General features: G+C 45.2%; 1 protein-coding gene across 4 annotated transcripts in view; it reads right to left on the bottom strand.

Annotated features, from left to right (window-relative positions):
* Positions 1–978: 978 nt before the first annotated feature.
* Positions 979–13,454, bottom strand: part of CPNE1 (copine 1) — an 85,389-nt gene continuing 72,913 nt past the window's right edge. For all 4 annotated transcript variants that reach the window (XM_025214667.1, XM_006032908.3, XM_006032909.3 and 1 more), the window contains 2 exons: positions 4,890–5,126; positions 979–2,352 (listed from right to left, as the gene is read on the bottom strand). In XM_025214667.1, the coding sequence (XP_025070452.1) occupies positions 2,236–2,352; positions 4,890–5,126 (354 nt within the window). In that variant the 3' untranslated portion in view covers positions 979–2,235. The remainder of the gene's footprint in view (positions 2,353–4,889; positions 5,127–13,454) is intronic.

The following is a 13,454-nucleotide window of genomic DNA, read 5'->3' on the forward strand; positions in this document are numbered from 1 at the left end:
GGGGTGTGCAGGTGGGCCTTACCCTATGAACATACACACACTCACACCCACTGCCCCTCTCTACACACACAAACTGCCCCTCCCTACACACACACACATACATGTTGCCCTTCTCTACATACATGTACACACACTGCCCCTCCCTACACACACACACACACACGCATGCTGCCCCTCCCTATACACACACACACACACACACACGCTGCCCCTCCCTACAATGCCCCCCCCAGCGCACCTCGTACTCCCTGATTTGCTGATGCAGCTGGGAGCCATGTGGTGCTGGAGCAGTGCAGGGGCAGAAAGGCAGTGGGTAGGGTAGGGTGGGGTGGGGCAGGGCTGGGCTGCTTGGTCCTGCTGGCTCCTCCTTGGTCCTACTGCCCCTAGCTCCCGTCATCTTTGACAGGCAGGCAGGAGCAAATAAATCTTAATTTACTAATTTTTTTAGGAGACCCGCAGGCCGGATAAAATGGCCTGGTGGGCTGGATTCAGATTGTGGGCCGTATTTTGCCTGCCCCTGTCCTGAGAGAAAATTTCCTCAGTGCTGGTTCTTGTTGTGACTGGCTTTTGTAAATCCTATTTACATTTTTTTAAATAGCCATTCATACTATTCTGGCACACTTTATGTTTTATAATAAACTCATTTTATTATCAATGCTCCATAATGACTATTATGGCAGGAGCATCACACGATATGCTATGTGCAGCAAATCAATTCCCCCAAAACATGCAATTTACAATATTTAAGAGGTTATGCTCAGTTACGGTATCAAGTTTAAACCAAACCCAATATATTCCCCTATTTCTGTGCAGCCTTCAATAAACCTCTGTCTAGGCTACACAGCACTGTAGGATTATCATGTGTTTAATGATGTAGTTTTGCCAACTACTTCATAGTAGGACCACCTCTTAATAGTCTGGATCCTGTCTGCTCCCTCTGAGGTAATCCTGAACTGAAAAAATGACAGTAGGAAATAATTCAGGTACATTTAGCATTTTTAATGTTTGTAACTGCTGAACTGAGGAGAGATATATTTATTCTTTCGGCTCCTATTGCTCAAAAGTGGCTATGAACCATGGAATAAAGTGTGATTTTTAGTTCATAACAAAAGCTCCATGCAAAAAAGGCACATAGAAGTAATTATTGTAAAAAAAGAAAATATAATAGAGGTTATTCTTGCAAAATCTGGTAACTAAAATATAATCTCTTTTTAAAAAAAACCCAAGCTATACTGGTAATACTTTATAAAGTTGCAATAAAAATTGTTAGTTTTTGCCTCATAATCCAGGCAACAAGCAACTTTGATGCAAATTGATATAAAAGGGTCTCCCTTAAATTAATCTGACAGAAAAGAAACTGTCTAGAACAGGGATTGGCAACCTACAACCTGCAAGTTGGATTTAGCCTGGTGAGCGATTTTACCCAGTCTACACAGCCTGGATATCATCAGCAACTCTGCAGTGAGGCAGGGTTCACATGTGCTCCTGCAGCAGATGGTTCCAAAGCACCGGCCCGCTTTGGACCAAGCTGCCATTATTCTGGCCCACTGATTCTGAAAGGTTGACAACCCCTGGTGTAGCACAATGAAGTGCAGTAAGTGTTGCATATTGGCAAACATGATCTTGCTATGTTCCATGGAAACTTGTGTTCCTTATACTCATCATAGAAAAAAAATGTTACCTGGATGGCAGCTTTTGGCAGACTGACACACCATATGGCAAAGATTGGCAACCTATGGTCCTTGAGCCAGATCTAACCTGCAAAGCCACTGGATCCAGTCTGCAAACATAGAGCTTTGGTGGCATTCAGCAGGCTTGGGGGCGCTTCCCCTTGCTGTAGTAGGAAGAAGTGGCAGCAGGGTCCTAGCACACACCTCCTCACTTCTACCCAAGTTGGGTCATTCCAGCCCGCAGCCTGAAAAGGTTGCCTACTGTTGTCATGGGAGTTTTGAAATCAGGCTTACACCAAGCAATGAAACTAAGCTGTTTATGTGTTATTCTTGCAATATGGAGGTCAGTTTTGCTATTTCTATTGAATAGCTTACTTTCATTAACTCATTCTTCTGCCAAAAACCTGCCAGCAGTTACATTTTTTTCATATTTATATTTCTCACTCCTAACATACACAGAAAGCCAAGGATATAAAACAGACACAGATCAGAAGTGATAGAGAAAAAATATATGCAGAGATGCTCTCCCAGTTTTGGGGGAAGTACACAATAAGCATGCTCTAATTTATTCTTTCTTTGCTTCAGGTAGCTTCACAGGGGTCCATCCCTGCATCTTGTAATAGGACACCAACTGCTTAGGAACTTCAGCCAGGACTGTCTTGGAAAGAGCTTCCTGAGGAGCCTGTTGAGGGAGGCCAGTATAAATAAACCAATGTTACAGTACATAAGTGGCTCGTTTATACATCATTCCCTTAATACAAGGAAGGGCCCATATGCCAGTATCTCCAGCTTCAACTCCCATGGATTACTAGGGACTAAAGTAATTCTGAAAAATGATTACAGCACTATCAATAGAATGCATAATGACATTTTAGATACATTTAGGGGCATGTATTTGCTTTCTCTCCCAGTGAATTGTTTGTTAAAAGAACTAAAATTTTGATAAGGAGCCCAGAAATCACCAGAATCAATCAGACTGTGGTTCATCCATATTTTGAAGTGGTCCTTCTGCTCTATTCAGCACTGGTGAGGTCTTTCCTGGAGTACTGTGTTCAGTTTTGGGTATCAGATTTCCAGAAAGATGTGGACAAATTAGAAAAAGTCCAGGAGGACAACAAATATGATTAGAGATCTGGGAAACATGACTTACAAAGCAAGGCTGAATGAAATGCCATTATATAATCTGGAGAAGAGAGGGGAGAAATCGGTTACAATCTTCAAATACCTGAAGGGTGTTTAGAAAGATGGCAATAGATAGACTATGCTTTGTAGCCATGGGAAACAGGAATAGGAGCAATGATCTCAAATTGCAGCAGGGGAAAATTAAGTTAGACGTTAGAAGAATTTTCTCACTATGATCCTGGATAAGCATTGGAACAGGCTACCCTAATAATCTTTATTCTTGGAAGTTTTTAAAAGCGTGTTAGTTAGACAAGCACTTGGCTAGGTTGGTTTAGTCAGGGACAGTCCTGCCTTGAGCAAGGGGTCAGACTAGATATCCTTCTGAGGTTCCTTCCAGCCCTATTTCTAGATTATTCTATCTGGCCAACGTTCCCTCTCTTATGTCTAGCACCAGAGTTTGAAAAAGAGGTACTGGAAATCCTGCAGCTGGGGAAGTTTCTTTTTTGCCATTCACATTCAGTTTGTGGCTCACCTCAGGGCATCTTTTCCATTATCTCCATTTTTTGTCCTTCCCACCCGCTCCTCCATATAGCGATTTGGATATTCTTGTTATCCAGATACCGTATTTCACACTGTATAAGTTGAGGTTTGGAACCAAAATATTTACCTTTACATTTCTACCTCGACTTATACACCATATCAATACTTTTGACCCCCACCCCAGCATCACCTAAGCCCAGCCCTGACTCAACCCAACCCAACCTTCTTCACCTACCGACAGCATCCCTATTGCTGGAGACCATGGGACCTGGGCCTAGCCTGAGTGTGACCTGTTGGCCTTGGCATCACCATGGAGATGCTGCTCAGCCAGGTGCTGAGCCCAGCCCCATCCCCTGCAAATGGCAGTGCCTGAGCCACCCCACTGATCACCAAGCCGGGCCCTGTCCCCTGTGAGTGGCACTGGGCTCAGTCTGGTGCAATCCTATCCCCTGTGAGCAGCGACACGTTTGACGCTCAGCTGGCGTGGCCCAGGCAGCACCAATCGCAGGGGATGGGGCCACACCAGCCAAATGCCAAGCCTGGCTCCATCCAGAGTGGCGCTGTCTGGGCCACACCAGCTGAATGCTGAGCCCAGCTCTGCCCCCTGCAAGTGGCGCTGCTGCATGTGTTCACTCCCCAGGTGCCTGACCTGCAGTGAGGGCGCACAGGGACTGATATAAGTTGATCTCATATTTCTGATCCAAAAAGTTAGGTCAACTTAAACACCGGATCTATGAAACTCCTAACTTTTTGGATCAGAAAAATGGGGTCGACTTCTATACAATGTTGACTGCTCCACTGAGAAATATGGTAAATAAATGTCTCAGTCTTTTTTTTTTTTCAAATCTTGCCTCAACTCTGGCCCTATATCTTGCAGCAGTGAAAACCACATGCTATGTTCTATGAAAAAAAAAATCCTTTTTCACTAATAATTTTTCTGCCTTTCAGTTTCATTTACTGACTACTTGTTCTTGTATTTTGAAAGAGAATGAACAGACATACCCAGCCAATCCTCCCTATAATTCTCTTTGTTATTCTATGTTTTTATCACATGTCCTCTTATTTGTCCCTCTCTAGGGTAAACAGCTGCAGTCTTTTTTGATCTTGCCCTGTGGAAGTCTCTGTCTCTCAAATCTTTTTGTTAAATTGTGAGTAAATGCTAATATTCACTTCAGGAAGAGAGAAACAAGCAACAAGCTGATATCTAGACTGGCTTGATGGCAAATCATTCTCCCATCCTCCTGTGTTTTGTATGTAAAGACTAGACTAAACCGGATAGATGTCAGTATAACTTAAGGTGCTAATTCAAGCAGATGCAACTGTATTGATATAATCTCTCATGTGGGTGTACGTCATGCAACAGGAACAGCTGCAAGAGTAATAAGGAGGCCCACTTTCTGTAAAAAGGTTACTTGTTTTATGCATTAATCATATGATTAATATGTTTCCTAGACAAATGCTTTCTCTTGGATCAAATCTGTAATGACTGTATAGAGTAGGCAAAGGATTAACAGGATAGGTTTTCTTCCTAAAACATTAAAAGAAAAGGTAACTTACATTTTTGAACTGTCTGAAAGGCACAAACTGAACAATGTCTCGTGCGACTGGTTCATTTGTCAAGGACCTTAGAACACCATTGTCGCCATCAAGGAATTCCATGGCTTTGAAATCAGCATTGCCAACTCCAACAATAATAACAGACATAGGCAGCTTAGAGGCACTAACAATTGCTTGCCTCGTTTCATCCAGATCAGTGATCTCCCCATCTGTGATGATCAACAGGATGAAATATTGCTGCAAAATATTAAATCATGCAATCAGCAAATTTAATCCAAATATTAGGTGAAGAGAAGTCTCTTTCTACCGGAAGGGAAAGCAGTTAGTATTGTGAATAAGGCAGAGGACCAAGCATTATATGAACTAAGTTATATTCCTAATTTTGTTTTTCACTATGTGATCCCCTGGAAGTTATTTTCCTTTTTGTACCTCAGAACTCCCAGAAAGGTAGTACTAACATAATATTTCAGGAAGGGATTTTGAAACTTAGTTCAAAGATGTTTATAAAGAACTCCACCTTGTGACAGAAAGCAGTTGAGAACAGCAATGTACCACGACAGCAATCAAGTGGGCTGCAAAACCTGATACTGGATGCTGTTTTGCTTGCTACAGCTATTATTACATAAAAGAACAAAAGAACTACCATATATTTACTTTGTTTTAAGGACAAGGGAAAACACCTTTTCTCTACTGCTGCAGGGAGCAGAATAGAGACCAATTGTCTGAAGTTGCAGCAAAGTAAGTCTAGTTATCAGGAAAAACCTCTTCGCTGTTAGAACAGTCAGGCAGTGGATTAGACTGCCTAGGGAAGCTGTGGAATCTCCATCACCAGAGGCTGGATAAGTGTTTGGTCAGTAATCATCTAGGAGGAGCTATGTCTGTAAAAAGAAAAAAGTCAGAAGCCCAGGAGCTCCACCCCAACTCCCCTCTCCCCGCCCAATGCAGATTGCTGAGAGATTATAAAAAACTCTGCAATCCAGACCAGGAGGACAGGGATGATCCTGCCTCAAGCACAAGAGTTATACTAGGTGACCTACTAAGGTCCCTTCCAACCCTACTTTTCCATTACTCTGTGACTGGGGGGCTTGTATTTCTTGGTGGTCCTAGGTACACTGCCAGTGTATGACAAAAAGGTCTGTTTCTGACTGTGACAAGTACTAGATGCGATAAAGTAGGGGTGCTCCACCCCTGGCCCACAGGCCAGATACAGCTCCTGGAACCATGTCATCCAGCCAGCAGGGCTCCCCAAAGGTCTGAAAATTTGACATCAGGGGAGTGGTGCCTGCTCTCCTGCTGCCAGATTTGCAGAACTGTAGGGAGCCCTGTGAACTGGATAGCTTGGCCCTGTGTGCTAGATCAGGCATGCAGGGCAGTGTAGGCCCAATCCTGGAGTGCAGGGACAGCATGGGGCCCAAACCTTGGATACAAGGTGGTGTGGGGCCCCAGGGGCCAATCCTAGTGCAGTGCATGATGAGTGGTGCACAGTGTGCGCGGCTGGGTAGGGCAGCACACAGCACCAGGACCTGATCTCACTATGTGGGGCTGGGCAGAGGCAGTGTAAGGCCTGATCTAGCCTGCAAACTAGCTCTGTGCCACTCATCTGGTTTGTGGGCCCAAAGGCTTTAGAGGGAGAGTACATGAACAAGGCGATGACCTGGTGCGGGATCTGCAGGTACAAGGTAACCTAGGGGATAGTGACCATCAATTGATTGAATTCACTATCCGGTGTAGGGTGGGAAAAAGTAACCAGCAGGGCAGGAGTGCTAGACTTCAGAAATTCTAACTTTAATGTGCTCAGAAGATTAGTTAGTAAGGCATTGAATATCAAGAGCATTGGCGAGATGGGAGTTCAGGAAGGGTGGTTGTTCCTCAAGGGAGCAATTCTTTGGGCACAGAAGGAGACAATCCCATTGGCGCAAAAGGGGGCAAAGGGGCCAAGAAACCCTCTTGGCTAAACAAGGAAATCCAGGAAAGCCTAGGAGCAAGAAAAGAGGCATACAGGCTGTGGAAGCAGGGGGGTAGTTACCAAGGAGGAGTATACCTCCTTGGCTCGCACTTGCAGGGAGTCAGTTAGGAAGGACAAAGCAGCAATGGAACTCAGGCTGGCAACAAAAATTGAAGACAGCAAAGTCCTCCTTCAGGTATATAGGGAGCGAGCAAAAAAGAAGGCACAGGGTAACATAGGACCCCCACAGGACAAGCTATGGCAATTGGTGACAGATAGAAGGGACAAGGCTGAGCTCTTCAATAGGTTTTTTGTCTCTGTATTCCTGAACATGGATCAAGACAGATCTCCCAATCACATTATAGATAGGCACAGGGGGAACACCAGCCCACCAACAGTCAGCAACGACCTAGTAAAGGGACACCTGGAGGGGCTGAATGTGTTTAAGTCAGCAGGCCCACTGGCATGGCTGTTTGAGCACTCATGGTGCTCAGGTCAGGTCCAAGAGGACTGGAAAAGGGCCAATGTGGTCTCTATTTTCAAGAAGGGGAGGAAGGAGGATCCAGAGAATTATAGGTTGGTTAGTCTCATCTCTGTCTTTTGAAAAAATTATCAGGGATCATACTTGTGGGAGTCCAGCAGGAAAAATAATGCTGAAGGGCAACCAGCATGGGTTCATAGCAGATAGATCCTGCCTGACTAACCTTGTTTCTTTTTATGACCAGGTCACAAAATGCTTAGATGCAGGAGTCAAAGTAGATGTCATCTACTTGTATTTTAAGAAGGTCTTCAATACGGTATCTCATCCTATTCTCATAAACTGTGGCAGCTGTGACATAGATGATTGCACGGTCAGATGGGTGGCAAATTGACTTAAGGGTCTCACCCAGAGAGTGGTGGTGGACCGGTCGGTGTTGACCTGGAAAGATGTGGGCAATGGGGTCCCCCAAGGCTCCGTCCTTGGACCTGCGCTATTCAATGTCTTCAACAGTGACTTGGATGAGGGCGTGGATAGCATTCTGTCCAAATTCACAGATGACACAAATTATGGGGTAAAGTAAACACACTAATGGGAAGGGATTGAATCCAGGCGGACCTGGGCAGGTTGGAAAAGTGGGCAGAAAAGAATAGGATGCAGTTCAACAAAGACAAGTGCAAAGTGCTGCATCTAGGGAGAAGGAATCGCCAACACACCTATAGGCTGGAGGGGGAACTTCTCAGCAGCACAGCAGCAGAAAGGGATCTCAGTCTCATAGTTGACTCCAAGATGAATATGAGCTGTCAATGTGATGAAATAATCATTAAAGCTAACCATACTCTATCATGTATTAGCAGGTGCATCACGAACAGGTCCAGGGAAGTAATACTTCCTCTCTATGCGGCATTGGTCAGGCTGCAGTTGGAGTACTGCATCCAGTTTCCAGTGCTGCACTTCAAGAGGGATGTGGATAACCTTGAGAGGGTCTAGAGGAGGGCCACTCATATGGTTAGGGGCCTGCAGGTAAGGCCCTAAGAGGAGAGACTGAGGAACCTGGAACTCTTCAGCCTCTGTAAGAGAAGGCAGAGAGGGGATCTTGTGGCCATTTACAAATTCATCGGTGGGGGGACCAGCAAGAAATAGGAGATGATCCATATCTGAGGGCACCCCTCAGAATAACCAGGAACAACGGCCACAAACTGACAGAGATTTAGGTTGGACATCAGGAAGAACTTCTTTACAGAAAGGGTTGCCGGAATCTGGAATAGTTTTCCAAGGGAGGTGGTTCTCTCCCCTACTTTGGGGGTCTTTAAGAGGAGATGGGACAAGCACCTGGCTGGGGTCATATGACCCAGCGCTCTTTCCTGCTCAGGGCAGGGAGTCAGACTCGATGATCTATTGAGGTCCCTTCCAGCCCTAACAACTATGAAACTATAAGGCATATCTGAGTAATCCATTCCCTGTCATTTTTGTTGTTCTCTTCTGGACTCCTTCCACTTGGTACATGTCATTCTTGAAGTGTGGTGCCTCAAACTGGATATAACATGACATCTAATGCCTTACTAGTGGCGAACAGAGAGACTACTTTGATCTCGAACATATAACACTTTTGTTTACACTTTTCTGAGACATAGTTAACCCATTCCATTTGTGATCTAAATCTCCATATCTTTTTCTGCATAACTGCTGTCCAGGCAGTCATTCCTCACTTTGTATTTGTGCTTAAGTACTACCTAAGTACCCTTAGGTATTTGTGCCCCTGATGAATGAAATGGGACGGCTGATAACTGATGCTCAGGACCAAACCGAACTCCTGAATGAATACTTCACATTGGTATTCTACCAATCCAAGGGTGTTAGCTTGCTTGACAAGATACAGGATCATGGTGGGGGTGACCAACCTCCCCATAGTTGGTGTAGATCTTGTGGGGGAGCACCTATAAAGGTTAAATATCTGCAAGTCAGCAAAACCAGATGAACTACACCCGGGGTTGCTAAACGAACTGGCCGATGCCATTGGTTGCACAATGACAAAGTTACTTGAAGACTCATGGCACTTGGGAGAGGTCCCAGAAGACTGGAAGAAGGCCAATGTGGTGCCCATCTTTAAGAAAGGCAGAAAGGAGGACCCAGGAAATTACAGGCCAATCAGTTTGACCTCAATCCCTGGTAAAATCCTGGAGAAAATCATCAAAGAATCCATTACAGACAGGCTAGCAGAAGGCAATATTCTGAAGGATAGCTAACATGGCTTCATCACAGGCAGATCATGCCAGACCAACCTCGTTTCCTTCTATGATCAGGTTACTTGCCACCTGCATAGGGGAAGTGAGGTTGATGTCATATACCTGAACTTTAAAAAGGCCTTTGACCTGGTCTCCCATGAAGTCCTCATGAAAAAACTGGGAAAATGCGGCCTCTACTACTTTATGGTCTGGTGGCTAGGTAACTGGCTCCACAGTAGGACCCAGAGAGTACTGATTGATAGAAGAGAGTCATCATGGCAGAGGGTGATCAGTGGCATCTCTCAGGGACCAGTACTTTTCAACATGTTTATCAGTGATTTGGATTCGGGTATTAAAAGTGAACTAGCAAAGTTTGCTGACGACACCAAACTATGGGGGAGCATGGTCATGCTTGAGGACAGGCTGGCAATACAGGCTGACCTGGACAGGCACATGAGGTGGGCAGACCTCAACCTGATGTCGATTAATATGGAGAAATGTAAAGTGCTCCATCTGGGGAGAAATAATCCACAACACACTTACAGGCTTGGAAGTGCTATGCTTGCTAGCACTACATCTGAACAAGACCTAGGTGTCATGATACATAACAAAATGAACATTAGCCACCAATGCGATGCCGTAGCTTACAGAGCTAATTAAACACTGGCATGCATCTACTGAGGCATCTTGAGCAAGGTTAAGGATGTCATCCTCCCTCTCTACTCGGCCTTGGTGAGACTGCAGCTGGAGTTGTGTCCAGTTCTGGGCGCCGCATTTCAGGAAGGATGTGGAGAAGCTCAAGAGAGTCCAAAGGAGGGCAACACACATGATTAGAGGCCTAGAGACCAAGGAGGCTGAAAGACCTGGGACTGTTCAGCCTGGAGAAGAGAAGACTCAGAGGGGACTTGGTGGCAGCCTATATCAAGGGCATACATCAGGGCCTGGGGGAGCATCTGTTTACCAAGGCGCTGGAGGGGAGAACAAGAAATAATGGGCACAAACTGATTAAAGATCGCTTCAGGCTAGACATAAAGAAAGACTTCTTTACAAGTCGAGTACCGAGGGTTTGGAACAGGCTCCCTCCAGAGGTGGTACAGTCACCCACCCTGGCACTCTTCAAAAAGCATCTTGATGCCCATCTTGCTGGGGTCATCTGATCCCAGCAGTCTTTACTGCTCAAGTGCAGGGGGTCTGGGCCCGATGATCTGTAAGGTCCCTTCCAGCCCCTAACAACTATGAAACTAAGTAGTAGACTTGCACCTTTTGAACTGGATCATATTTATTTCAGATAATCCCTCCATATTGTCTAGAGTATTTTGAATCCTAATCCAAAATGCTCACAACCCAACCCAAATTGGCATTATCTACAAATTTAATAAGTGTACTATATTCCATCATTCAAATAATTTATGAAAGTATGTTAAGCAGTACTAGATGCAGGACAGATGCCTGTGGAAGATCACTTGATATATCCTCCTGTTTGACAGTTATGCTATCTATATATGTTGATTTTTCAACCATTTATATAACATACATTTGTATATTTCACAGTAGTTTTACCTAGATCCTATTTCCTTAGCTTGCTTATGAGAATGTCACAGAAGACAGTAGCAAAAGCTCTACTAAAAATCAAGATACTTCACATCCACTGTTCTTATGCCCAAGGCATGTTCAGTCATAGAAGAAAAATACGTTAGTTTGTCTTCTCGTCAAATCCCTGTCAGCGGGAATTTATGACATCATTATATTTTAAATTTTTATAAACTGATAGGTTTATTGACTATTTGTTCCATTGTGTTTCTGGGAATTAGGAAGGCTAATCTATACTACAACATTTTGAAAGAACTTCAGCTCTCCAGTCACACAAACTGCAGACCCCTTTTTTTTAGCTGAAATTTAGCATCACCTCTCCTGAATCAAGTAAAGTTTCTCTTACTGGTGCTGGGTTGTGCTGATGCAACAACACTTCTTCTGCTCCAAAGCTAGCACTGGGTATCTCTACACAATGCTGCCTTGGTGCCATATAGATATACCCACAGTACTCATACTTTGGACCTCTATATAGAGGTGCTGGAATCCTATCTTAGAAGGGAATTAAACTCTTCATTTTCACTTTCTTCATCTCACAGGATTGCCCAGCACAGGCTGAAGGCACATGAAAATATTCAAATGCCTTTTGCAGGCTACCATAAGGACAGCTGTGTGGCCAGTGCCACACCTGCAGGGTTTTATTCTTGGCTTCATGCTGTTCAACACCTTTATCAACAATTTAGATGAGGATGTGGAAAGCACGCTGGCCAAGTCTGCAGAGGAAACTAAGATATGGGAAAAAGCGGTCACACTAGAGGATAGGATGTAGATCCAAGTGGACCTGGACACACTGGAAAGGTAGGCGGAGCAGAACCAGATGCAGTTCAATAAGGATAAATGCAGAGTGCTTCATCTGGGGAGGAGTAACCCATGACATGAATATAGGTTAGGAGGAGATGTTGTGGCCAGCACTTTGGTCGAAAGGGACCTTGGGGTTATGGTTAGTCACAGGATGAACATGAACCACCAGTGTAACACTGTAGTCTACAGAGCTAATAGCATACTGGGATGCGTTAGCCCAGGGGTTTTCAACCTTTTAAAATCAAAATAGCCCCAGTGGCTGTACGCAGAGTGGGATGGGGTGGGGGGGTGGTGTGCAGCTGGACGTGGAGGAGCAGGGAGGCAGGGACGGAGCACGGGCAGGAGGGGATGGAGCGCCGCCGCCTCCCAGGAGAAGGGATGGGGCAGGGCAGGGAAGCTCACTGGGCTGGAGTGAGGGCAGCAGCGCCCCTCTGCAGGGCAGAGAAGCTCACCAGGCTGATGGGTGGTGGTGGCAGCTGCCGCATGTGAGCTTCCCCGCCCTGGCCCTCCTCTTGGGAGGTGGTGGCGCTCCATCCCCACCCGCCTGCACGTACCCCCTAGGACCATTCCAAGTATCCCCATTAGCCAGTGCATCGTGAGCAGAGCTAAGGAAGAGATATTTCCTCTCTACTTGGTGCTGGAGAGACCCCAGCTGGAGTACTGTGTCCTGTTCTGGGTGACATACTTCAAAAAAGATGTGGAGAATCTTGAAAGGATCCAGAGAAGGGCCATAAGAAGAATTAAGGGCCTGGAGGACAAACCTTATGAGGAAAGACTGAGGGATCTGGGACTGTTCACCCTGGGGAAGAGAAGACTGAGAGGGGACTTGGTGGCCATCTATAAGTATGTAAGGGGTAAATATTGGGAACTGGGAGAAAAACTATTCACTATTCAAAAGGGCACCCCAGGGGACAATGGCCATAAACTGTTACAGGATGGTTTCAGGTTGGATGTAAGGAAGAACTTCTTTACAGTAAGGGTGACCAGAATCTGGAATAGATTTCCTAAGGAGGTGGTGCAGTCCCCAACCTTGAAAGTCTTCAAGAGGAGACTTTCTGGGATCTTTTGATCTCAGCGGTATTCCTACCCAGAGCAGGAGTTTGGACTCAACAATCTTTTGAGGTCCCTTCCAGCCCTTAATTTCTGTGATTTCCCAGGGATCATTTCATGCCCTAGTGGTACTAGCATTGAACAGAGATAAATAGAGCCAGCATAAGCATGCAGATGTGCATATGCTGGGATGGTCTGGCAGGGAAGCTTCTGTCTGCTGCAGGAATGTCAGGCAGCAGCATGAGATGAGTATAGACAGGGACCAAGGCTGACTGCTTGAATAATTCCGTGAATTCCTTTTTCTTTTTGTAAAGACAAGCAAACAGTCTTGTGAAACACTACGAATCCTCCACAAGTTTTCAAACAGAATTGCTAGCATCTCTTAGGTTGGTTCAGCCAGATCCCAAAGTCCTCTCAGATGAAATTGATCAGATCAAGCTGATTGGAAGACACCTTTTATAACTCGTTCTTTCCCT

This window comes from Alligator sinensis, unplaced genomic scaffold, assembly GCF_000455745.1.
Source record: "Alligator sinensis unplaced genomic scaffold, ASM45574v1 scaffold249_1, whole genome shotgun sequence".
In the NCBI taxonomy this organism is placed as follows: Eukaryota; Metazoa; Chordata; order Crocodylia; family Alligatoridae; genus Alligator; species Alligator sinensis.